Genomic DNA, 22,803 nt, shown 5'->3' on the forward strand with positions numbered 1-22,803 from the left:
ATCCCCAAATTTAGTACTTTTTCGATCCCAAGAATAACTCGGGCTGAGTCCTTCTGTCGACTCCACGTGCCAGCCGTAAATATCAAAACTAATAGTTACCCCGTTAGGACTGGTTACGCGGATCTGCTCGAAATAAGTAGCGTTGGAATCTTCGTCGGGCCGGAAAAGGAGGCCATCGACTTTTTATTGTTTTTCAATCTGATTTTTAAAGACTTTTTTGACGAAATAAAACGCTCTTATTATAAATAAACAAGTCTTCGATTGTTTGAACACTTCGATTGATGAAAAACAGCTCCTATTAGTCCACTGTCGAAATCTTCGACGAGTCTGAGCACACCACCCGGCTGTCCGTCAATGTCGAAGCATAGATCCGCCTGTAGGAAGTCCTTGCCCTTGATATGAAAATGAGGGTCTCCATATCTAGGCATACCGGACTAAATTTCGGTCCATTTTTCTAGCTTAGTTTAGGGGGCATATAATATAGTTTTAGAAAGCCCAGAAGCTGAGCTTTCATTTGGGCACAAAATCATGGGGTCTGGGTCATGCCCGGAAGGCAAATTAGTGCAGCGGAAGTTCCAAAATGGGCACTAGAAATCTTCAATCGATTTTTTCGAAGGGTTTAAGGGATTTTGAGCGGTCGTTGCCTACTGAAATAGAAAGCTCAGGCTCTGAGCTTTCTAAAACGCCCATAAAATTGGGCCTTCACCAGGTTTGGGGCCACCTGGGGGCGCTAGAAAGTCGAGTGAAAAACCGGAAATACCGGAAACTTCTATTTTTGAGTCTTAAACTCACTGTTAATGTCTAAAATTGAATTAAAAACAATAAGCAACGCTTTAAAATATGGAACCGCGGTTGAACCGAGTGGTTGACCTTACGGTTCATTGCGGTTCAACTCTAAAAAGTCTTCGAAACTTTTAAATATGGGTATTTTTCGACGGGAAATTGAATAAGAAATGAAATAATAGATGAACCGCGGTCGAACCGGGTGGTTGACCTTGCGGTTCAAGAAAATCAGCTCAATTGGGTTTTAAATTTTCAGGTTTGGTTGTTTCTAGAGCTTTAAAGAAAGATTTGATTAATAAACAATTGCAAGACGATTGTTGATACTTTTTATTTTGTAGAATAATGTTTTATATAAAATTTATCTGAAAAAATAATAGTTCGAGCTAATTCCGAAAGATTTTACAAAGTCAGCATGACTGATTGGGTGATCAACCACCTGGTTCAACCGCGGTTCATCTTTTATTTCATTGTTTTTTCAATTTCTCGTCAAAAAATACCCATATTTCACTGATTCGTAGACTTTCTAGAGTTGAACCGCAATGAACCGCATGGTCAACCACCTGGTTCAACCGCGGTTCATTTTTAATTTCATTTCTTATTCAATTTCCCGTCGAAAAATACCCATATTTCAATGTTTTGAAGACTTTCTAGTGTTGAACCGCAATGAACCGCAAAATTAACCACCCGGTTCAACCGCGGTTCGATATTTTTAAGCTTAGTTTAGTCTTCTCAATTAAATTTTAGGCATAGACTGTGAGTTTAGGACTCAAAAATAGAAGTTTCCGGTATTTCCGGTTTTTCACTCGACTTTCTAGCGCCCCCAGGTGGCCCCAAACCTGGTGAAGGCCCAATTTTATGGGCGTTTTAGAAAGCTCAGAGCCTGAGCTTTCTATTTCAGTAGGCTACGACCGCTCAAAATCCCTTAAACCCTTCGAAAAAATCGATTGAAGATTTCTAGTGCCCATTTTGGAACTTCCGCTGCACTAATTTGCCTTCCGGGCATGACCCAGACCCCATGATTTTGTGCCCAAATGAAAGCTCAGCTTCTGGGCTTTCTAAAACTATATTATATGCCCCCTAAACTAAGCTAGAAAAATGGACCGAAATTTAGTCCGGTAAGCCTATCCATATCCTGATGTTCCGGAAGAAGCGTACTTTGCTCCCGCTTCGATGCATCCACACTGAGGGCATCCAAGTGCGTTGAAATCTTCATCGCCAGCCAATCTGCTGAAAGGTCCCCACTGCTCGACCCATTCTGGCCCGAAACTGCCATCTTTTTCGCACCAGCCTTTGTCCTCGTGCTCCTGGCAGGAGTACCCTTCTACGTCTTGCCAGTCCTCCCAATTCGGGTTGCAAGCTCTTTCTTCAAGAGTCGGAGGAATTGTTGGCTCCGGAAAGTTTTTCTTCTTCTTTTTCTTTCGAAGAAAATCGTTCATTTCAGTTTCAGACTCGTATTCTTCGTACTCATATGAAGAAGAGAAGAAATCTTCAATTTGAGAACCCTCAAGATGCCTTTAACAAAATAATCATTGCAAACTTTTTTCTCTGACTGTACCTGGTAGTGAGATACTCCTTGGGCCAAACAGTAAGTGCCCGGGAAAATCCAAAAAATAAAAAGCTTAGCGCAGTATTCATCATGCTGTAGCTCTTATTTCCGCTAGTTCTCGGGATTATTTCTCGAGGAACAGTGAAAGAAAATGTGCACAATGATTTGTCTTTTATATCCGCAGCGGGAGAGCGCGACGAATTGAAGCATGCGTTTTGCTCGTCATCAAATTATCGGTGGAACACGCAATCAATGTCTTATTTCTTGGAGAAGGATTAAAGAGTTTTCCACTTATGCAAACGTGGACGGATTCATTCTAGATTGTTCCTTTCTTCCTGCATTTATAAAGGCATAAATTAATTCCATGCGTAATTTTAACCTGCGAAGCTCACTGCATGAAACGAGACAGAAATCATTTTGAAAGTTGCGACTGTATTTTCAGGTCAATGTTTTCAGTAGCTTCTTTTTCAAGAAAGTTGCGCCTGTATTTTCAAGGCTTTCTACCTTTTTTTCTCTTCCATCAGCTCAATCTGGGCTATCCTTGGCTGTGCCACTAGAATAAAGGTTGAAAGGGCCAGTATGGCCCAGTATGGGGGTTTTAATAACTTACAGTTCTCTTTTCCTCTTTCGGACCCAGAACATTCTCACTGGAATGAAGCACATCTGCTCGTTTGGCAATAAGTAAGCAACAAGTCTAGAAAAAAATAAACTTGTTCTCGAGATTTTTGGTTTTTTACACAGGCATTCTGGAGGGTATTTCCTTACACCGACCATATCCTTACACCGACCAAATCCTTACACCGACCAATTCCTTACACCGACCAAATTCTGAAAATGGTCTGGAGACACTCCGAGTTCGCGGTCTCGGAGACTGATAAAATCGACTTTCACTGTAAACCTAGCTCACTGTATCTATTTTTTTTTATATTTATTAGTATTTGATGGAAAGTTGTTTCTAAATCTAAAGTTGTTTCTTCTTTTTATCTTATTACATCAGACAAATCTTTTTGTACGAAATCAATGATAATTTTTTCGCAAAATTTTCTCTGTCAAATTGCTCTCAATAATGATCTGACTCTTCAAAATGCGAGCAGTGTCCGCTCTTATCAGCGCGCATTATTGGTCGGCGGCTCGCGGAAAATGAATCATCAGATTTTGCTCGGAGCAAAGCATAAATCTACCCCAAGACATGCGCATTTTTTGTAAAACAGTCAAAAATGCGCAAAATTTTATTTTGATTTGTGACCTCAAATGACCTCGAATGACCTTTTATGATCATTATTGTGACCAAGAAACCAATTTGAAAGGCGCATTTTATTATTTTGAAGTATTCTATTGCAATTCAACATTTTTCCGTTGAAATTTTGAAAAAATCAAAAAAAAAAATTCTTTTTCTAGAGTTGGGTCTTTCATATGTAGCTTTTCACCTAGAGTAGGTCAAGGCGAACATTTTGAAACATCGAACTCAAATTTTCCATTTCTAGAAAAAAAATAAGAGGGGTCCCAACTTTTGGGACTTTTGGAACTTCAACCAGCCGCCATGACGTCATTTATGATGACTCAGCCCCTAAAACTATTTTTTTCTGGCGTAACTTTTTACGCTCTTTCTAACGAGCACAAAAACATGGGGGGTTAGGATTTGGAATTTCTATTCCTTATTGAAATTGGCCAACCAAGAAATTGATGGAGGCGAGTTGTATTTTCTATAACTGTAGTAAAACGTTTTCAGTCACGTGCTTTGAGGCTCGCTCTGTTGGTTATATCAAAGTAAATAAAAATTCTTATTTTTTCCGCCAAAAAGTGTCAGAGTCATCTCCGCAAAGTGACGGCCCAAACAGATAAACACTTATTTTTCAATAAATACGCTTGATAACGGTCTTTTCAGAACAGATTCTTCGAACTGTAGCATGGGTAACGTCTGAGTTTTCGCACCTTTTTCATTGTTTTCAAGATCTTGCAGTTGAAGATAAAAATGAAGAGTTGCAGCATCAAGACGAGCAGGGTGAATGTGATGATTTTCAGGAAGTAAAGGACTCAAAAAATCGCCGACTGGTAATTTATTAGAATCATTTTTGTATAATGAGATGCACATTTAGTTGAAAATCGGTGGGGCAATAGCCATTACTGTTATTTTACTGATCTCGATCATCGTTCCCTGCGCCGTTCTTCTTGGCGACAGTGAACCAGCGACGACTGCTCCAGCTCCAACAACATCCTCTAATGTACCAAATTCAACTTCGACGATGTCGACAATAACTCCAACAAAATCAACAACGACGCCAACAACGGCGCGAACAACGACAACAACGACAAAATCAATATCTGAAAATCTCACGACAAAGAGATTCAACACGACAGAGAATTTTGAGACAACAGGATCAGAAACAAATTTGTTTCAAACAACAGCTCAACTTCCTCTTCCGGATGTAAATCAGTGCATCGACTTCTGTGGTCGGCTCTCTGAATTAGGTTTAAGAACTCATTGGACTCATTTTAACTGTTTTTAGACTCATGCGATGGCGGATTAGGTCCGGAAGATGTTTCCATTTGTCCATCGAGAGATCATGACTGTTTCGCTTGCTCTCAAGGCTGCTTTTTCGCGTTGAATGGACTTGGACCGAACATTTGTGCCGAAATTCTAGCTGGTCATGAAAGTCAAGAGATACAACACCTTTGCAACGGGCTCGGCTGTTTTGATTCATGAATAAATAATGATAGCAAATCTGTCGGTCTCTTTCCTCAGAATGCTCACGGCCGGTTAGCTCAGTTGGTTAGAGCGTCGTGCTAATAACGCGAATGTCGCGGGTTCGATCCCCGTACTGGCCATTCTTTTCCATTTTTCCGAATTAAGAGGGATGAAGCTCAGGGTGTTTTTATTCATCATTTTGTACAAAATAAAAAATCTTGAATTTATCAGGATTCTGCGCTCATCTGTCTCGGCGAAGGTTTATGCGCGCTCTTCTTGTTTTTCAGTCGCATATGGCTGCAAAAATGACTGTTACTGGCATTATTGAGAAAGTAATCAAACCTGAAGAAATCGGCCAGCATAATGAGGAAAACAATAAAGATGTACAAAATGATGACAGCTTGCCACAGCGCCCTAAAAACTCCCATAACAGTTTCTGTCTCTCTTAACTCTGAAGAGAATCTAATAAAAGGTGAGAATTGGTGCGAAAGGTCGAACTCTGACCACAATCCCTTCCTCTTCTCCCTTTCTTCAGACGTTCGAAAGGGCAGTTTTCTCTATTTCAATTTGAACGAGCACGATCTCTAATCCCTCTCAAGGGAGAACAAGTGCAACATTCGATAATTGAAATATTATCTCTTCGTGAATATTTACTTGAATTTATGCTCGTGTTTTTCCGCCGAAGAAAAGGAAAAATTCTCAACCTCAGGTTCCATCCGATACTCTTTTGTTCTGAGGCTAGTTGGATTTTAATCAAAACCTCATTTGTGAGGCTATTAATATTCAAAAAGAATATTCACTTTCAAATTGAATACCAAGCGCTAATGGACTGAAGACGGATTTGGTGACGGTTTTTTGAATTTTTTATTTGCTATAGTTTATAGTCTATAAATTATAGAGTTCATCAAAGTTGCAAATTTTGATGAATTTTTCTGAGCTGAGCTGAGCTGGCCTATTTTGGAGGTTACTGAGCTGAGCTGAGCAGACCGTTTTATTTAGAGAGTTGAGCTGAGCTGAGCTGAGCGGACCCTGATTAGAGCTGAGCGAATTGAGCTGAGCGAATTGAGCTGAGCTGAGCTTGTTGTTACTGTTTTCTGTTAGCAAAATTGTATTTAAATAAGAGCTGAGCGGAGTGAAAATTGTCTGAGCTGAGCTGATAACTTATCAGTGATAAGATCAGATTATTTTCCAAAATCACGAGAACGATGACCAGGACTAGGTTCGTGTGACTAGGTTCGTGGGTGCCATGTCGGAAAAATGGTTCGTGTGACTAGGTTCGTGGAATTTGAATTTTTATATGCATTTTTTGTATCTTCACCATTTTGAGGCAGTAAGGGAAATGGGTTGATGACTAGGTTCGTTGGACTAGGTTCGTGAAGACTGAGTTCGTGAAGGCTAGGTTCATGAGACTAGGTTCGTAGAATTTGGATTTTTATATGTATTTTATGTATCTTCAGCATTTTCGGGCAGTTAGGGAAATAGGTTGATGACTGGGTTCGTGAGACTAGGTTCGTCAATACTTTGTTCGTTCTAGCGGCTTATACGGGGGGGGGGTTGATGGGGGGAAACATATTTGGGATATAAAATCCTACATTTTGCTTGTTCAAAAACCCACGAACCTAGTCATCAACCCATTTCCTTTACTGCCCCATATTTTTACATTTTAAAAATTCACGAACCTAGTCACACGAACCTAGTCATTAACCCGTTTCCTTTACTTCCCCAAATTTTTTTCTATTTAAAAACTCACGAACCTAGTCACACGAACCTAGTCATCAACCCATTTCCCTTACTGCCCCAAAATATTAGCCGATTTCAATACTCTGGCAAAACCCACCACGAACCTAGTCACACGAACCTAGCCCTCACGAACTTAGTCGATATTCCCAAAATCACTCTGCTGAGCGACTACTCAGCTCACTCAGCCAGCTCAGCTCACTCAGCTCAGCAAATTTGCAACTCTGGAGTTCATCTTTTTACCAACTTTCAAAGACCAAAAAATACCTAAGAGTGCCAAGTTTTTGCTTACAGGGAGGAAATATCATTCAGCTTAGGAGGTTTGATCAAAATCCTCTTCTCGGTCATTTTCTTTAGTTTCAAAAAACAGGGGCTTTTTATTGAACGCGATTCTTAATTTTTATCCTCTGATCAAGGACCTACCCTGTTATGGAAGTTTTATTCTGCTCGACATCTTCGGGAACTGTTTCGCTTGAATTTTTAAAATAACGGGATTTCGTTTCATCCGCGCAGCAAGTCTTAATCAAATTATTTCAATCTCTTTTTTGTGAGGTTTTCTTACATATTGGTTTTCAGCGACTGTGCAGCAATATAAATATTCTCTTGGTTCGTTTTGGCGGGGACAGATGAATCGGACTTTTCCTTCTTCGCAGCTTTCGGATTTCTGAAAGCGAGAAATAAAAATTTAAAAGAAAAAGTAAAAAAGAAAATCCTTATTTAAAGAGATACCGATTCGATCAAAATCTTCTTCAAAAACTCTTTGTATCTATTCCTCGTTATCGTCATTGTTCAATTCAATTATTTCTCTGATCGGGGGTTCAATTTATAGTTTTTGTTCCAGTTGAACACTTCCGTAAGAAACTCAAAAATTGCGAGCCGTTATTGGTGGAGGCGCATTTGCACTGGCAGCTGGCCAACTGCCGGTCCGGGCTAGGGTCCGGGAGAGAGGAAGTGTGAAATATCGACTGTAGTTGAAGTAGGGTACTCTTTTTTAATTTTATACCCCGCTGGGATGAAAGGATTTGGGGGCTTTGAATATTCAAAAATTAAAATTCGAATGCTCAAGTTTCCGATTTCTAAATTTTCCATAATTTGATTGTTGAATGTTCCACTGGAACGCCAAAATTGACCCCCGAGTCTAAATTTTTCTCTTGAAAATTTATTATTTATAAAGCTAATTATCTATAAAGCTATAAATCTAGCTCATTATCAAGCCTCAATTAACAAGGAAATGCGAAAACACGGTCTAATGTTAAAAGAGAGTTGTTGAAAATTTTGATCTTGACCAAGTTGTTTTTACTTACTTTGCTGTTGAAGTAGGAAGTGGAGTAGGCTTTTGATTGGGAAAAGTAAGCTCTAAGAATAAACAAAGTCAACACCGGCTAAAAAAACTCACTCGATAGAAATTATCGCGACAAGAAGGACCAAAAAACTGCCCAGCCAGAAAGCCGTGCGGCTCCAGCCCATGGTTCAGAATCTCTTCTATGATTTCAGGGCGTTCTCTATCGGGTAATAACTGGAAATACAGTAATATGGCCGGCGCATTCTCCTCGGCAAAAAAGGAGAAGGTCGATCAAAAGATCAAATTGAATGGCAGATTAGAAAAGATGATGATTTTATGGCGGATTGGAATTAATTATCAAATACAGTTATTCCTCGAGAACCGGTTATCACACAAAATATACAAAAACTTCAATTTAAATAATGAAAAATCAAACCGAGTTCTTTAAGGAAATATCTGATCTTATTATAAATTAAAAATTCAATTTTGAATATTATAAATTATTGATAAAAACTCAAGTTCTGAGGCTTCAAAAACATCATCTCTTCTTTACTTTTCGCAAACTGTTTCTTATTCTGCTCTATTTTTTTAATAAAATGAAGGAAAAAACTGAACTCTCGCCTCCGGGCAGGCTCCTTATCTGATCAGCGAAGATTAATCCTCAGGCCATAGTGGCAGTTCGTCAATAACGTCCACCCGAATAATAATTATTTTCGAGGCAAATCAAAACGGATTTCGCGCTGAATTAAACCGAGGCCAGCAAATTAATCCCAAGATCAAGAGTAATGGCCTGGAGAATATTGATTCAGATACAGTTACAGTTGCATCCTTTCTGAAATGGCTATTTTCTGCGTAGTTTTATGAGGGCAGCCTTAGAAGGCTAAGAACAAGGACCCCTTCTTCTACTCGATGTCGGTAGATGTCTTTAAATGTCCTTATAATCAAGGAAGCCTCACTGTCTTGAGATGTATGTAAATATCATTAGATGTTCCTAGATGTCCCCAGATGTCTATTGATCGTGAATTGCCGTTAATGTTCTTTGAAGCCCTTAGATGTCTCTAGATGTCATGAGATGTACCCAAATGTCATTAGATGTCACCAGATGTCTCCAAAGGACTTGAATGTCTCTAAGATCATTTTTTTTCATTTCCCTTGCCTGTATATTTTACACTTTGCTGCAGCATCGCTTTTTCACTAAGAAAAGGTACTGTTTCTGATTGAATAAAAAAAATTATTTCCGCGGTTTTTTTTTCAAAACGCCAATTCTCGCAAAGTGATTTTCATTTTCAACCGATTCCTGCAAAGAAGATGACTCCAAGAACAAGCAAGTAGGTGAAGATCAGCAAAGCAATTATCCACGGCTATAATTTTTAATTAAATTTCCTCGTTTTTTACTGGTTATTTCACTTTTTCTGGCGACTTTTTGAATTGATATAAAAGAAGAATTGCTAATGATTTCGACGCTTTTGAATATGAATTTATTCAAAAATGGCCCTCCTGTCCGAAAAATAAATACGTAGTTACTTTTTACATAATTAAGTATTTTATGCATACTGTTTGTTCAACATACTGTAGGTTGCGTTGTACGTACTGTTTAATTAGCGTTCCATACTGTTAATTTTCTCAAATTTCTCTTTTTGAATTCAAGGAAGAGGAATGACAAAAAAACTGTGCTTTTTGATTTTTAGAGAACAAAAGAAGTAACAAAAATTGATGATTCATTACCGATATTGGCAATTGTGTTTCAACGATCGATCGGCGCAGTCGAAGTCGATATCCGACGAATTGAGGCAACTTTTCAAAAGGGATGACAAAAGTTTTCCAGCCACTACTTTTTTCTCTCATCAAAACATGACTTTCTGAATAAAGAACTTCATGACCTGAAGGTCCAGAAGGTTTGTTTATTTTCAGTAACAACCCTAACCGGGGTAGGCTAACCCTAACTTGTCACCACTGTTTCCTGAATCATGGGTAAGCTGCTTTCCAGATCTTCCTTCTTAGAGTCATCTCTTCTACTGATGGACGTGCAATTCTTATTGCTCTCTGTTGTTTTTAAAATACAGTTACTCTGAGAGTTCATGTTTCAATTCTTTTTGAATTTTGTTGAAAAATCACTTTGCGAGAAACGCACGGTACTTACGAGAGGAAATTTTACGAGCCATAAAAACTGATCAAGATTGAAATTTTCCTCCCAATCAGACAAAAAAGGTTGATAAGTTTAATTAGCAATTACCCGTTTGATTGGAGGTAGTCGGAAAATGCCCATTGCATAATTGGAAGAAATGCAGAAGACCAAAAGGGAAGTAACAGGGTCATGCCGATCAGGATCATTGCAAATGTCTTGTGCCTAAAATAAACAGTTCAATGACGAGGTATTGACTTAAAAAGGCGTATTTTTATTCTCAAAAGAACTCGGATTTTTATACTTTTATGAACATCTTAAAACATTCAGGGGACTCCTTTAATAGTCTTAAAATTTGGTGGGAGAAAATTTTCATATAAAAATGTTCTATTTCAAATACTGTAGGAAAAGTGCCGGCTCAGTTTTGTCCTTTCAAAAACAAGAAAACCCGAGTAACCTGAAAATGTCGGAAATGTCACAATATTCCGAGAGCTACATTTCTTATGATAAAGAAATTGATTCATGTACGGCAATTACTGAATGTTAGTCAGTCAAAGATGCTCAAAATTTCAAAGATATATTTCAGGCCTTTCAGAATTAGAGATCGCCGAAATTGTTGAAACCAGGCTGAAGTTTTATGAGTTAGAGCTTATGAATCACAAGAAAGAAACATTTGATAGAACACGACTGAATAAAGAGTCGATTGTGAGTTTCGAGGCTGAGCTAATGAACCACAAAAATGAGATGTTGGAGATAGTACGTCAAAACAAGGAAGAGACTTTTGAAGTAGCGCGACGAAACCGAGAGCTTATCGAAAGCTTCATTGCAAATGGAGAATTTCCGGACGATCTTTCAAATGCTGTCCTTTTTCCGGATCAAGTCGATCAAAAACGCTCTTATACAAGCATCAAAAGCTATGGCACTGTGATTTTCTTTCTTGTATTGGTACCGGTTTTGACTTTCACCTTTAGAATTGTAGTTGCTTTGCGTTTTCATGATAACGCTGCTGATTCATTCTATATTTTTTATAAAATTTTATTCAGTCTTTGGATAATTGGTATTGGCCTCGGCCTAGGTCACTTTTTATGGAAAATAAAAAAAATGAAATTAGCAAGAATAGGAATTATGATCAGCTTATTTTTATTTAATATTTCTCTGTTGCTCAATCTATTCTATTTTACTAATATTAATACTAACACTCACAAATTCGTTTCGTACGGTGTACATTGCGTGTTTTCTAGTTGTTCGAACAAGACGCAAACTGCGAATTAAATCTTAAGTGCAGAATTTGGGCAAAAATATTGAAAATGATTTTCGCTGGAAAATTTATAATTGACTGTGGTAAATCAATCCTTTACCTTTTTTCTTTTACTTCCATTACTTTTCTTTCCTCCTCTTTCTTTATCAATTTCGCGATTCAGAAAAAAGAACAAACATTTTACTCTGTTTTCATCGATAATAAATTTGTCATCATATCTTTCTATCAGTTCTTGTTATTAACACCTCTGATTTTTAAAATAAAACCGTGTTGTTTTTTCTATTTAGATTCTGGTTTATATATTTTTTGAGGGATGAGCCAAAGGCCATTAGGCACACGGTTCCATTAGTCCTTCTTCTTCTTATTCTTATTGTTATTATTATTAACGCATTATAAATATTATATCCAATAGAGGCGCCTAGGAAAACAGGCTTTTATGAAGGATTTTGTATGGGAAAAATGATGGGAAACAAAGGTCAACCTTCAAAAAACTATGAAAGAATGAAAAAATGGACCTTCAATAAAGAAAAAACTCTTCCTTGATTTCAATAAAATTCTTACCTTCTTGGAACATAAGAGCCCATTTCGCTTGAAGAGCTGCTTAGATTTTTCTCTTCAATTTTCTTGCTCTTTTTCCTTCAAAACAAATTGTTACTTTAGTCACTAGTCACTAGTGGCCCATTTTTTTCTCTTTTCTTATGCGGGAACAAGCCATGTATCAAATTCCAAAGACGTTTTCCTTTCAAAGTGAAAGGACTTCATCGAACTTCTGTCCGCAGTGAAAGTCATTTAGGGATTATCTCTCTGCATGCATCGGCAGCACGGGTTTTTTTTTTTGTCAGAAGAATCGATGAAATGAGCTTTTCCCACAAAAATTTCCCTGCAAAGCGCTCATTTTTCTACCTTTTTCTTATTTCCGTATCTTCAAATACCGGTTCAAATATTGGCACGATAAATTCTCCGTAATCAGTGTCTTCTGATTCAAAAGTATCATTTCTGATGATTTCCGTTATTGAAAGATCTCTAAAATGACCCATTTTTTCGGAAAAATAAGAACTGCTTTTTCGCGACTTGCTACTTTATATACAGATGCAGGCGTCAAGGTAATTTGGCATCAGTAGTCGCTTCATTAATCTGATAGCCCATAAAATTGCCGTTTGAAAGGCTCTTTGATTAGCTCTGACAGCATCTGAAGAGGAAAGGGGAGTAGAAGGCGAATCTGAATGCCTATTCTGAGTTCAGATATTGAACTTCAAATGCAGCCACAAAGGCGGACTTTTTGTTTTTTCAGAACTAGAAAAGGATGAATCCGTTTATTAATAATTTGGCAGATTGTTGACTCAAACAATATTCATACTTCTTCCAGCGCAGATTTTCTCGTTCTACAAATTATCGTTAATTTTCCAAACAAATAACTCAAGACTTGTAAAAAGAACTTACAATAGAGTTGAACTGCGTTTCAGCAATGAGCAAAAAACATGGCTAAATTTAAAAATTAACTGTTTTTAAAACATTCAAGCGCAGTAGTTAAACTGTACCATTTCGTTGTTCTGGTTTCGCGAACAGGACCACGCTCGTTTAAATTTTGAAAGTCGCCAACCACATCGATCGAAGAGCTTCCCGCTACTCGTTCGATCCGGGCAATCGCGGGGCAAAATCGACTGGTCTTCGCCGGCTTCGTAGTCGGTTTTGTCTAGCAGACAGGACTGAGGGGCTTCTGTTCGGGAGTACTCTTGGAGATACCTGTCGATGGGATCGACAAACAGCTAAATTTTCGAGCCAAAAACTCGTTTTTCTGATCCTTTTTCTTTGATTGCTCAAAACGAGCTTTCTTGTCGAGCTCCCCTTAACAATCAACACGGTAAAATTGCCATTGCCCTTCAATTTCGCTTCAACTCCAAAGCTTAAAATTTTAAAAAACTTTAAAATTCTTCAAGCACTTTTTCACGTGTTTTCCACGTCTTCAGTGCTTCTAACTTCCAAGAGCTACTTGAAATTGGTGAAAAATTCAGCACTTACCGAAATATCTCTCGAGGATCTCTCGAGGGCCCGGTTAATAATGAGCGCCAGATGGCTTGTGTAAGAAAAATGAGAACGAAGGGACCATAAAATAGGAATTTAAACGATAATTTTATATTTTATTTTCGAAAAAGTAATGAGAAAGTAAACAAAGTATTATGACCGTGTGATGATTTGTAATTACTGTAGTACTCATTTATTTTACTTTGAATTAAATATTCTTCGAAACTCTACCAAAAACACTTACTAAGGCCTGTCCTGAGTCTCTGGGTCGTGATAAATCCGTCTACTCGAAAATCACGAGGCAAAGAAATCGAAATATTGAGAATTCTTTCCGGTCGATACTGGTCTTCAAATGGGATGATTAATTTTTCTTCTGTTATAAACAAAACTTCTGTATTTTTAAAATAAGATTCATCCAAAACCTGGAAGTCCGTTTCCTCGACCGCCGTAGAATTTCTCTGCTTTTCTCGCATCTGTTCTTCGGAAGTTATTCTAGCGATCAGGGATTTAATCCTTTTTCTCTTCGTCTTTCTACCTGATTTTGCATGCCGATTCCAACGCCTCTATCTACTACCTTTCCCATAAAATTCGACCAAGCGAAATTCAAAAGCAAAGGAATCAAAATGAACATTTTTTGCTGTTTCCTTTTTCGATAAAATTAACTGCCGAATTGGTCGAGAATTGTGCCTATTTGCACACAGACAGGCTCATGATTTATAGAAGTGTCTGAATTGTCCCTTGCGTACTGTGATTTTAAAAAATAATTACCGCACCAAGCTAGGGACGGAGTAAATTAACTCGTTTAATTCAGCCTTCCAGAATTATATATTCAGTCTTTTTTTCGCGTTCCTTTGCAAGCACTTTTCCTTTCATTTAGACTTTTTTAGACACTTTACTAGTTTATTAATGCGTTCAAAGAAAAAAAATTACATAACTACTTTCATTAGTCTTTATCTTTTCAAAAATATAAGTACAAAAAGCAAGAGCACAAATGAAAGCAGGTTTTCTTCGCCATAGCTAGGAACCATTTCAGTTCTTTTCGTCGTCGTTGTCGTGGTCTTCTTTGTCGTCGTTGTCGTTGTTGTCGTCGTCGTGGTAGTGGTTGTCGTGGTTGTTGTTGTCTTTCTGTAAATCCCACAAAATGACTAAGCAGAAAATTTTATTATCCTTCATTTAAAATTTGAAGTTACGACGTCACAATCTTTAAAGTATTTGTTCATGGCTTCTGTTATCAAATCGAAATCATCTTTACTCATCCAGCTGCAATAACCTTCATCTAAAAAAACACTTGATTCCGGGTAGGAGCCACTTAGTCAGGAGAGCCGTTTGGTCAGGGAGCCATTTGGTCAGAAGAACCATTTAGTCAGGTCTGTCTAACTGGCTCCCTGACCAAATGGCTCCCTGACTAAATGGCTCCTTCTAAAGCGTGGGCGATGAGTGATGGAATTTAACACTGGCTTTTTTTCTGGCAATGAAGTCTGATTCATCGAATTCTGATGTAAAGGGTTGAAATAATTCATCGGCGAAAACTAGAAAAAAATTTGATAAGAAAAAATTCGTCAAAAATGCCGTCAAAGTAGGGCCATTTTTGCGAAAATGCCCCGAAAATGGTCATTTTTGAAACAATTTTCTCAATTAAACCCCCTGAAACTAATTTTTATCAAATGCTTTTGTGCTCAACAGACTCGTCAGGATCTGTAGATTCCAAAAATATATTATTCATATCATATGAATCATATGCGGACTATATGTGTAAATATTATTTCGGTCACCCCTGAAAATCAATACTGACAACCCTCTCTAAAGAGGACGAATTTCTTGACACTAGAATTGAAAACAAAATTATGAGATCGTTATAATTCATTCAAAAAATCATTTAAATTTTGTTTTAATCAGCAATATTCCGTCACTCATCGCCCACGCTTCAGAAGGAGCCATTTAGTCAGGGAGCCACTAGGTCAGAAGCGCCATTTGGTCAGACCTGACCAAGTGGCTCCCTGACTAAATGGCTCCCTGACTAAATGGCTCTCCTGACTAAATGGCTCCTACCCCTTGATTCCCAAGGACCATTTCACTTTTTTTTCTTCTTATTTTTTACCTTCATGATAATCCAGCCAATATTGAACTTCGTCACATGGTAAATTTATCAGAAAATCAATCGCTGTTTGTATCGCATAGTCCATTTTCTCTCTTAGAATGAAAAAACATGACTCCTGTTTCAGGAGGCACAGCTTCCTTATTTGAAAGTCAAAGCAAATGGCAGAACTGTCAGAAGTTCTTATGGCGTCAGCAAAGAATGGAGAGAAATAGGATTTTAGAACAACCATAAATGCTCATTTATTGCTTTTATCTAACAGAAAATGATGTGTTTGCTTCTCCCACTGTCGACGTCATCGTTAGTCCTCCAGATGATGGCCGTAATTTGCTCTTAAAATTCATCGAGTATGATTTTTATCCCAGATTTTTTTTCTTCTACCTTGTAGTTTTTCCTCCTCAAAATCGTCTTATAGAAGAACTCCTCCGCCTCCATCCTAAACCGCCAAGACATGAGCGAGTAAATTACAGCGTTCATGAAGCTATTGGCGATTAAGAACATAGACGCGAGAATCGAGAGTGTATTCATCGAATTCATAAATTCTAGGTCGAAATTTTCAAAGTCATTCAACGGATCGAGTTTTTCGTAATTGACGACTTCGATGAAATTGAGCGTGATCATCGGTAAGAGACAAATCGTGAAAGACCCGACCATGACAATCAAGGTTTTTGACATGCTTAAATTTGTTCGATTCTAGCGCCCCGGTTTTGTGTCACCTGATGTCTGTATTAGCATTCGCCGTTGATCGAAGCGTGTGTTTGACTTTTGCCCTGTAGGAATGAAAATGACTCGCTGTAATAAAATTGATCGTCCACATTGCCAGAAGCGGGAGAAGCAACGAAGCTCTGAAAGCGAGTTTAAAGCCAGAGAAATTTTAAATTATCTCTAGCTTTTAGATCGCTTTTCCATAGATCAGATAGAAGGTTTTTCCAGTGCCGACGACAAGGAGGGATGATGTCAGCTGATACTTGCTGTTTTCGATGATAAATGGAAGGGCGGATATCACGAGGGCGAGGAACCAAGAGAATCCAATGGTGAGATAGATGCGGTTGTTCAGGCTTTTTCCGATGATACGGCGGTATTTGAACGGGAAACGGATCGCGAAATAGCGGTCTGTTAAAAGGATGATCAAATTCGTGTAAATTTAAGGCTCTTTTATAGTTTTTATTTGATCATCAAAAACTATCGAGCTAAAAGCCAAGGTAAAGACTGAAGCCAGAATCGACATGGTCATTATAACTCCCGATACTCCAATCAGCGAAAATATTACTGGTGGAAAGCCATAAGATGGAACTGAAACATTGAAATTATCCTGCAGATAATTGAGGTCAATAGCGGGCATAAGTCCACGAGACAGAATCGTGAGGGTGAATAAAGGAGCAACAAATATTCCAACCAACAAGTCAGCAATTGCAAGCGATATTTTATACGAGCCATAAGCGTTTTTGAAGCTCTCGCTGTTCTTCGTGATTAGAATGACGATAATATTGAGAGTAATGCATAAAATCGTCAAAATTATTCCAAGAACAACTGCTATTGAAAGTTTCATTTTGCAAGAAAATGAAATTATGTCGAATAATCTCGGCTTCGTCTCCAAAAATCGCTGAGCATCAGAACCAAGTGAAACAGGTCCGCAGAATGGGACGATATTCAGGCTCTCGGTATAGCTTCCTGAGTCGATTGTTCTCATGTTTTGGCAGAACAGCTGATCGGAATCACATGAAGAGTTGGAGCATAAATGCTCGTAGAGAATTCCATGATATGGGGTTATTGCTAGTAGTTTTTCTTCGCAAACAGAATTGAATATTTCAGCTAAAAATTTGAATTAATCTCTCCTTTATAAAATTAAAGGTTTGCCAAGATTAGCATGAATGTCGAAAAAGTCAGTAACGTCAAAAAACAATTAATAATTACCTGAGCAGTTTTCTTTAATAAATCTCAAAAATCCAGCGACTCCTTTTCCACAAAAGCTCTCTCCATCAACCTCTCCGGGTATCTTTCCATAAGTCACGTTACACATGTTTCTCTTTGCCCCGAAATCCGACTCGAATGGGACATAAAGTCGGACATAAATTGGCGATCATTTTTAAAGCCGCCATGTTGAGTTTGGCTCATTTTTAGCTTATTGAAAAAGGAAATGAAAAAGATCGGCTTAGTCAAGCTAGAGCTGATTGAGATTCGGCAGCGTTTAGGGGGCTTAAGAAAATCACCAACCATTACCGGCAAATTTGAAAATTATTATCCAATTTTCAAAAATGATGGATTCAAGGATAGAAGCTCATCTTTTAGTTGTATTTTTTCGATTTAAAAATAATATGAGTAGAACCTTTTCATTGCGGCTTTCGTTGGAAATAAATTATTCTTTCTTTACCAAAAATCGAAACCGCAATCGAATGGATAAAATGATCCATCTTCAAAAAGAAAAATTAATTCATCCTGCAAATTGACACTTTCTTTTGCATTTAAAATGAGCGTCAACTTATTTCATGCATCATTTTCACCTTTTTTGAAGAATGATAAAAATCAACTTTATTTTTATCGCCATTTTTGCGATGCTTATGCATTCAAGAGACGCGTTTTTAGTTGTTCCTTTTGACGGAAGTGATGTGGTAGATCGACGGTCTTATTCTGACTGGTTCAGGTACACAATGAAATGATAACATCAATAAAAAGTTCAAGATCTCCTGAGCTCCAGCCACGAAACGATCATTTCTTCCACTCCTTCATGGACGAGTCTCTCAGAGACATGTCTGCCGTTCGATACCGATAAAATTTCACATAAATTATTCTTTTATTAATCACTGAATGTTTATACAGAAAAATATACGTCCTTACAACTGCGCAATATTATCATAAATCGCGCTTTCTTTTGAAGCAATTCGTTCAATTTTCGCTGTTGTCGCGACTTTGTTTTCTTCCTTGATTTCTGTTGACGCTTTTTTCGATGGAAGACGGGCTTCGTCGATGGAGGTGTAAACCAACTCACTGAAAAAAAGCTTTTAGAAGTGCTTTGAAATGAGAAATAATTACGAGTAGCGGCCATAAATTGACTTTTCCGAGTCTTCAGTTTCTTCATCCTCGATAAGTTTCATTTCTGGGATTGATGGCAGTTTCTAAAAAAGTAAAATTCGATGAAATTGAAAATCAACCTACTGCATTGACTCTTGAAAGCCGGGGAAGATCTTCTTTCATGTTCTTGAGCTGTGTTGTATCATTTTTCTCTTCGTCACTTTTATCCGAAACATCGGTCGAGCTATCAATAAATTAAAGTTTCAATTTATGAAGCGGTACCTGTACTGAAAACCGAAAAATCCAAGGAGCAAAATGTGCAAAACAATTGAAATTCCACCAAAAACTGCAAGAACAATGTATTTTTCGCCCATTTCTCCGGCTTGATTGTGCCTAAGCATCAGCCCCTTGATCGTAAAAAGAAGCATCAGAGGAATCGCAATGATGAAAACTGCGAAAAGTTGAAGAATGAACTCTGTTCTCGCAGCAATTTCACGCTTTGGGATGAATTGCAAAATGAAGAACAGAAGAGTAAGCAAAGAAACGACGATTGAGCTCCAATTGACCAAAGCAAGAGGGGTGGAAAATCTCGTCGAGTCTTCGATGCGACTGAAATAGGCGATTCCGCTTGTCAAAATGACTGTAACCAGCAGCAGTATGTTCTTAACGTTCCCTTGGAGTGACATTTTATTCTCTTTCGTTCGATTCTCTTTTCGGAAATCCGCTTTTTGTGAAAAGAGTTTGGCGATCCTTCATTTGCTAATATAACCGGCAGTTATCGCTGCCCCAGCTGCATGTCTCTCCGAGACATGGCTATATCGGAATAACATTATTATCAAGCGCTTCCACAAATACGTTTATTATCACTTTTTTGAACATTTTTGAATCGTAAGTTTTTGGAATCGATCCACTTCTCCGATCCGCAAATCCGACCGGTGCTTTTCCAACCGCTCAAAAATCCAAAACAAATCCATTTCGCTTAAAGAAATTCACCTGAAACTAAACCGGTACCGCCGAAAACATTCTCAATTTGTCGGTTTTTTCGTGAACGTGATACTAATGCGGCGCTTTGCGCTGATCTCGCTAATAACATCTTTGAGACTTTGGATGCTTCTTTGGTACAATTCTCTTTCGCGGGAAGAGGATTTGGAACTTGAGCGGGAGCGAAATTCCGCCGAGTCGTATATATTTGTGGCGAGAAAGAGATGAAACTCAGTTTTAAGTTAAGAGTCCACAGAAAACCATAAGGTAAGATTTCTTTATTTTCCTGCTTCAAATTTTATTATTTTCAATTTTAGAAGGATGAAACTCTCCGCTCTTATGGCGCTCGCTGGCAGCACCGTCTCGGCTGAACGTCCATTAAACGTCTTTATGGACGAAACACTCCCCTGTGAAAACTTCGCCGACGTCTTTCCCCCAGAACAGTTCCCCGATATGAAAACCAACTGCAAGATCAAGAGCAACAAGAAGAAAACCAAGGCCTACTGCAACCTCATCTGCCTCAACGGGCAACACAACGTCTGGTCGACGCGAAACATCAAGTGCAAGCGAGTCCGAAACAACCAGGACCCCGACTATCAGCTCGGCGAGTACAGATGGCGTCCAAATACGATCAAGGATGCTGGCTCTCTTTGTGATGTCAAGGAGCGATGCCAAGATCCAAAGAAGGTCTACAACTTGACCAACAAGCTCCTCAGCTACGAAAAGAACATCGATGGCCGACGAACCTGGTACAATTTCTCGTAAGTGACCAACTAATTCTTCTCCTTTCTCATTCTGTCCCTTAGATGTGACGATATGGTCAGTGACAACAAGGTCTTCGAGATGATTCCCTTCCCAACTGATGCTGTCTCTTGTACTTGCAACTTCAACAAACCATCCAATGTTCGATGCAAGTGGTCAAAGGTAAACATCAATACAAGCACCTCAACTCCATTTTTAACTCACTTTAGGTCAAAAACTCGATCGTCCGATGCGTCCGAAAGGACAAAGAAGACAAGTTCTTTGACGGCAGCTTCATGTACGACGATATGTACGAGTAAATCATCAATGGCTAGCTTCTGACTGCGTCTGCTCTTTTCATATCGGAAATCTCCTATCCCTAATCCCCCAACATGTACTGTATGTATTATCAATATCAACCCCTTTCATCCCTTCTTTCCTTACTTTCTTTTGCATAGCGAGCGTAACGGCAGATTATCGATTTATTTGTTTTACTGTAAGAGCCCATGATCAGCTCATCCTGCTGTGACAAGTGAGTCGGACACTAAGAAGTTCCTCTTTTTAGCCCTCTCACGCAAACCCCCTCACCGAGCCTGCCCGAGGGCGTTTCCCAAATGCCCGAGTCCGCAAAATTTCTGATCGTTTGTGGAAACTCCGCCAGGCGAAAAAGAATTACCGCGGAAGGCGCTAAAAACGGCCGAACAAAGAGGAACAGACTTGACCGGCCATTGACAGTTCGATGGTTAACCGGACGACCCTCTTCTTTAGCCGCTTTCGTGCCTGTACGTGGCGACTGTATTTCGCCAATTGTGAGTTTCGACAATCTGATCATCCTGGAAATCCTTTCCGGGACGGATGATGACGGTGGAAACGGCCGATGACGGAAAAGGGGATAAATGACGGTAAAATGTCGGTTTTATTTTAACATCGTATGTCCCACACAGTCATATCTACTGTAACACTCGTATGACTGTACGTTTTAAAATCTCTCAGGCTGCCTGAAATCGAATCTTTCCAAAGGTTATGACGTGCAATCAAAATATCCTTCTGACGGAAAATTAATAAAATACTTTGCCAAGCTCTATTTCCTTCGGTATTCTTGAAATTTATTCTGATACGGGCAGGTTAGAAAAAAGACGGTTACATGAGAAAAATCGACACTTGAATGGGAGAACCCCTCTTGTGAGAAAATTATCGTTTGGCGACAAGGTCGGCTGGATATTCCGAAACAGAAAGTCCTCGTACTTTCCAAAGGCGGTCGGCACGTTCTGGAATCGTTCCAGTTGATTTCAAGCCTCGGAGCATCAAGAGTTCGCCAAGACGATCGAGTGATTCGGACATCAGGGAATCGATCGATTCAAGTTTCATCAAGTCAATGTCCTGATAAAAAATCGTTATCCGTTACTAGAAATCATGAAGGAAAGGTACCTGTATTTTGTTGAGCTCAAATTGTTTTCGTTCGCCAATGTTTTTGCCGAGCAGATGACTGTACATTGCGTCAGAGTGGCTGGTTGTCTTCGCAGAAGCTGTGATTGATCCACCCTAATAAGGTTCAGTAAGAAAGCAGTCAAATGATTGAAGCAAACCTTGATGGGTCGAGTTGGGCCAGTATTGACGACGCTTTTAACCGGCATAAATTCGTCCTCTAACGAGCTGCAGTCAGAGTCAGTATCGTCTCCCGCGCTCTGCTCCCTTATTCGTCGCTCTTCTTCTTCCTAGAAAAAAGGGATAAAGAAAAAATAATCTTTGAATCACTCACTCGTCTGCGTTTTTCTTCAGCTTGTTTTCTCAATTTCGCGGCTGCTAGAGCCACAGATTCGGCCGTTTGTGCTGTTGATTTCTCCTTGGATTCGACGTATTCTTCGTCTTCGAAGTAGTGCTTCCCTCCGTGCTCGCCAGCAGCGGTTTTGATGATCGTCTCCATCTTCTTTGCTCGTTTTTCTTCTCGCTCGATCGCCAGCTAAATCAACCTTTGAAAAAGCCCCTCTTCGAAATTTCTCTTACCTGTTTGTCTTTCTCGATCTTTCGCTTTTTGGCCTCAACAAGATCTTTTTCGTACTCTTTTGATCGAATTCTTGATCCATCAAGGTTTCTGCAGGATTTTCTGTCGGTTGTGTTGTGGATTTGGGAGCCAATCGCTCGGAGAAGTGAGCCAAATCCTCCTTTTCCGCCGAGGAGCTTTTTTGGGTTTCAGAAAAATCATTTTTTGAAAGACAATTTATAAATTTGCAGGGGCCCGAAATGATTGAAAATTTCAATTTGAAATTATTAACGAAATATGAAAGAATCTTTCGAAAATTCTGATGCGATTCCAAATGACTAGATTTACCGGAATAACGTACTAAAAATCTGCATGACCCATTCCTTGAAGGAAACTTGAAGAATAGAGCACTCACAAGCTTCAAGATCATCAGTGGAGCTGACAATTGCTCCAGAATCTGCTCGCAGAACGACTTGCTCAGAGCTCAGTAGCTCTTCAACCCGAGGATCAAATTTTGAAATGTGCATTTTTTTCTGAAATAGAAAGATAAGGTAAAATTT

General features: G+C 38.9%; 6 protein-coding genes, 3 long non-coding RNA genes and 1 other non-coding gene across 10 annotated transcripts in view; 3 read left to right on the forward strand and 7 right to left on the reverse strand.

The window, feature by feature from the left end:
* The window catches only part of LOC145704694 (uncharacterized), a 50,175-nt gene extending 28,829 nt beyond the window's left edge, over positions 1–21,346 (forward strand). The window contains exons 2-5 of the mRNA XM_081782166.1: positions 19,764–19,788; positions 19,839–20,282; positions 20,328–20,445; positions 20,493–21,346. Coding sequence (XP_081638292.1) covers positions 19,843–20,282; positions 20,328–20,445; positions 20,493–20,582 — 648 coding nt within the window. The 5' untranslated portion in view covers positions 19,764–19,788; positions 19,839–19,842 and the 3' untranslated portion in view covers positions 20,583–21,346. The remainder of the gene's footprint in view (positions 1–19,763; positions 19,789–19,838; positions 20,283–20,327; positions 20,446–20,492) is intronic.
* On the reverse strand, positions 1,905–2,471 carry LOC145704955 (uncharacterized). The gene is made up of 2 exons (XM_081782409.1): positions 2,339–2,471; positions 1,905–2,295 (listed from the first exon to the last, which is right to left on the reverse strand). The coding sequence occupies exons 1-2, from the start codon at positions 2,419–2,421 to the stop codon at positions 1,905–1,907; spliced, it is 474 nt and encodes a 157-aa protein (XP_081638535.1). The 5' UTR covers positions 2,422–2,471.
* LOC145705146 (uncharacterized) lies at positions 2,742–3,026 on the reverse strand. The gene is made up of 2 exons (XR_014134556.1): positions 2,940–3,026; positions 2,742–2,882 (listed from the first exon to the last, which is right to left on the reverse strand). It is a non-coding gene; the product is annotated as an uncharacterized LOC145705146 (long non-coding RNA).
* On the forward strand, positions 4,058–5,033 carry LOC145704968 (uncharacterized). The gene is made up of 3 exons (XM_081782422.1): positions 4,058–4,381; positions 4,426–4,798; positions 4,837–5,033. Exons 2-3 carry the CDS (start codon positions 4,573–4,575, stop codon positions 5,031–5,033), a joined length of 423 nt encoding a protein of 140 aa, XP_081638548.1. The 5' UTR covers positions 4,058–4,381; positions 4,426–4,572.
* TRNAI-AAU (transfer RNA isoleucine (anticodon AAU)) lies at positions 5,082–5,155 on the forward strand. The gene has a single exon. It is a non-coding gene; the product is annotated as a tRNA-Ile (tRNA).
* On the reverse strand, positions 5,186–7,606 carry LOC145703500 (uncharacterized). The gene is made up of 5 exons (XM_081780862.1): positions 7,482–7,606; positions 7,315–7,416; positions 7,176–7,270; positions 5,358–5,429; positions 5,186–5,312 (listed from the first exon to the last, which is right to left on the reverse strand). The coding sequence occupies exons 1-5, from the start codon at positions 7,536–7,538 to the stop codon at positions 5,243–5,245; spliced, it is 396 nt and encodes a 131-aa protein (XP_081636988.1). The 5' UTR covers positions 7,539–7,606; the 3' UTR covers positions 5,186–5,242.
* LOC145705258 (uncharacterized) lies at positions 12,717–13,312 on the reverse strand. The gene is made up of 3 exons (XR_014134569.1): positions 12,953–13,312; positions 12,855–12,896; positions 12,717–12,796 (listed from the first exon to the last, which is right to left on the reverse strand). It is a non-coding gene; the product is annotated as an uncharacterized LOC145705258 (long non-coding RNA).
* On the reverse strand, positions 13,668–14,083 carry LOC145705648 (uncharacterized). The gene is made up of 3 exons (XR_014134620.1): positions 13,972–14,083; positions 13,859–13,928; positions 13,668–13,782 (listed from the first exon to the last, which is right to left on the reverse strand). It is a non-coding gene; the product is annotated as an uncharacterized LOC145705648 (long non-coding RNA).
* LOC145704993 (uncharacterized) lies at positions 16,424–17,692 on the reverse strand. Its single transcript, XM_081782448.1, has 3 exons — positions 17,446–17,692; positions 16,813–17,343; positions 16,424–16,644 (listed from the first exon to the last, which is right to left on the reverse strand). Exons 1-3 carry the CDS (start codon positions 17,549–17,551, stop codon positions 16,424–16,426), a joined length of 858 nt encoding a protein of 285 aa, XP_081638574.1. The 5' UTR covers positions 17,552–17,692.
* Positions 21,347–22,802, reverse strand: LOC145704693 (uncharacterized). The gene is made up of 6 exons (XM_081782165.1): positions 22,627–22,802; positions 22,267–22,440; positions 22,022–22,222; positions 21,849–21,977; positions 21,691–21,804; positions 21,347–21,642 (listed from the first exon to the last, which is right to left on the reverse strand). Exons 1-6 carry the CDS (start codon positions 22,768–22,770, stop codon positions 21,454–21,456), a joined length of 951 nt encoding a protein of 316 aa, XP_081638291.1. The 5' UTR covers positions 22,771–22,802; the 3' UTR covers positions 21,347–21,453.
* Position 22,803: the final 1 nt, after the last annotated feature.

The sequence above is a fragment of the Oikopleura dioica genome, chromosome PAR (genome assembly GCF_907165135.1).
Source record: "Oikopleura dioica chromosome PAR, OKI2018_I68_1.0, whole genome shotgun sequence".
NCBI classification, from domain to species: Eukaryota; Metazoa; Chordata; class Appendicularia; order Copelata; family Oikopleuridae; genus Oikopleura; species Oikopleura dioica.

What these genes read in the sequence shown, in the direction of transcription:
- LOC145703500 (XM_081780862.1), bottom strand. Translation starts at nt 7,538, where the DNA reads ATGACGATAACGAGGAATAGATACAAAGAGTTTTTGAAGAAGATTTTG. An exon ending in CAGTCGCTGAAAACCAATAT is followed by an intron (nt 7,271 to 7,314) that starts GTAAGAAAACCT and finishes AATTTGATTAAG; the next exon opens with ACTTGCTGCGCGGATGAAAC. An exon ending in AATAAAACTTCCATAACAGG is followed by an intron (nt 5,430 to 7,175) that starts GTAGGTCCTTGA and finishes GGGAGTTTTTAG; the next exon opens with GGCGCTGTGGCAAGCTGTCA.
- LOC145704693 (XM_081782165.1), bottom strand. Translation starts at nt 22,770, where the DNA reads ATGCACATTTCAAAATTTGATCCTCGGGTTGAAGAGCTACTGAGCTCT. An exon ending in AGATCGAGAAAGACAAACAG is followed by an intron (nt 22,223 to 22,266) that starts GTAAGAGAAATT and finishes AGGTTGATTTAG; the next exon opens with CTGGCGATCGAGCGAGAAGA. An exon ending in TTGAGCTCAACAAAATACAG is followed by an intron (nt 21,643 to 21,690) that starts GTACCTTTCCTT and finishes ATTTTTTATCAG; the next exon opens with GACATTGACTTGATGAAACT.
- LOC145704955 (XM_081782409.1), bottom strand. Translation starts at nt 2,421, where the DNA reads ATGATGAATACTGCGCTAAGCTTTTTATTTTTTGGATTTTCCCGGGCA. An exon ending in AAGGAGTATCTCACTACCAG is followed by an intron (nt 2,296 to 2,338) that starts GTACAGTCAGAG and finishes ATTTTGTTAAAG; the next exon opens with GCATCTTGAGGGTTCTCAAA.
- LOC145704993 (XM_081782448.1), bottom strand. Translation starts at nt 17,551, where the DNA reads ATGTGTAACGTGACTTATGGAAAGATACCCGGAGAGGTTGATGGAGAG. An exon ending in TATTAAAGAAAACTGCTCAG is followed by an intron (nt 17,344 to 17,445) that starts GTAATTATTAAT and finishes TCAAATTTTTAG; the next exon opens with CTGAAATATTCAATTCTGTT. An exon ending in TGTTTCAGTTCCATCTTATG is followed by an intron (nt 16,645 to 16,812) that starts GCTTTCCACCAG and finishes TCCTTTTAACAG; the next exon opens with ACCGCTATTTCGCGATCCGT.
- LOC145704968 (XM_081782422.1), top strand. Translation starts at nt 4,573, where the DNA reads ATGTCGACAATAACTCCAACAAAATCAACAACGACGCCAACAACGGCG. An exon ending in TGGTCGGCTCTCTGAATTAG is followed by an intron (nt 4,799 to 4,836) that starts GTTTAAGAACTC and finishes AACTGTTTTTAG; the next exon opens with ACTCATGCGATGGCGGATTA.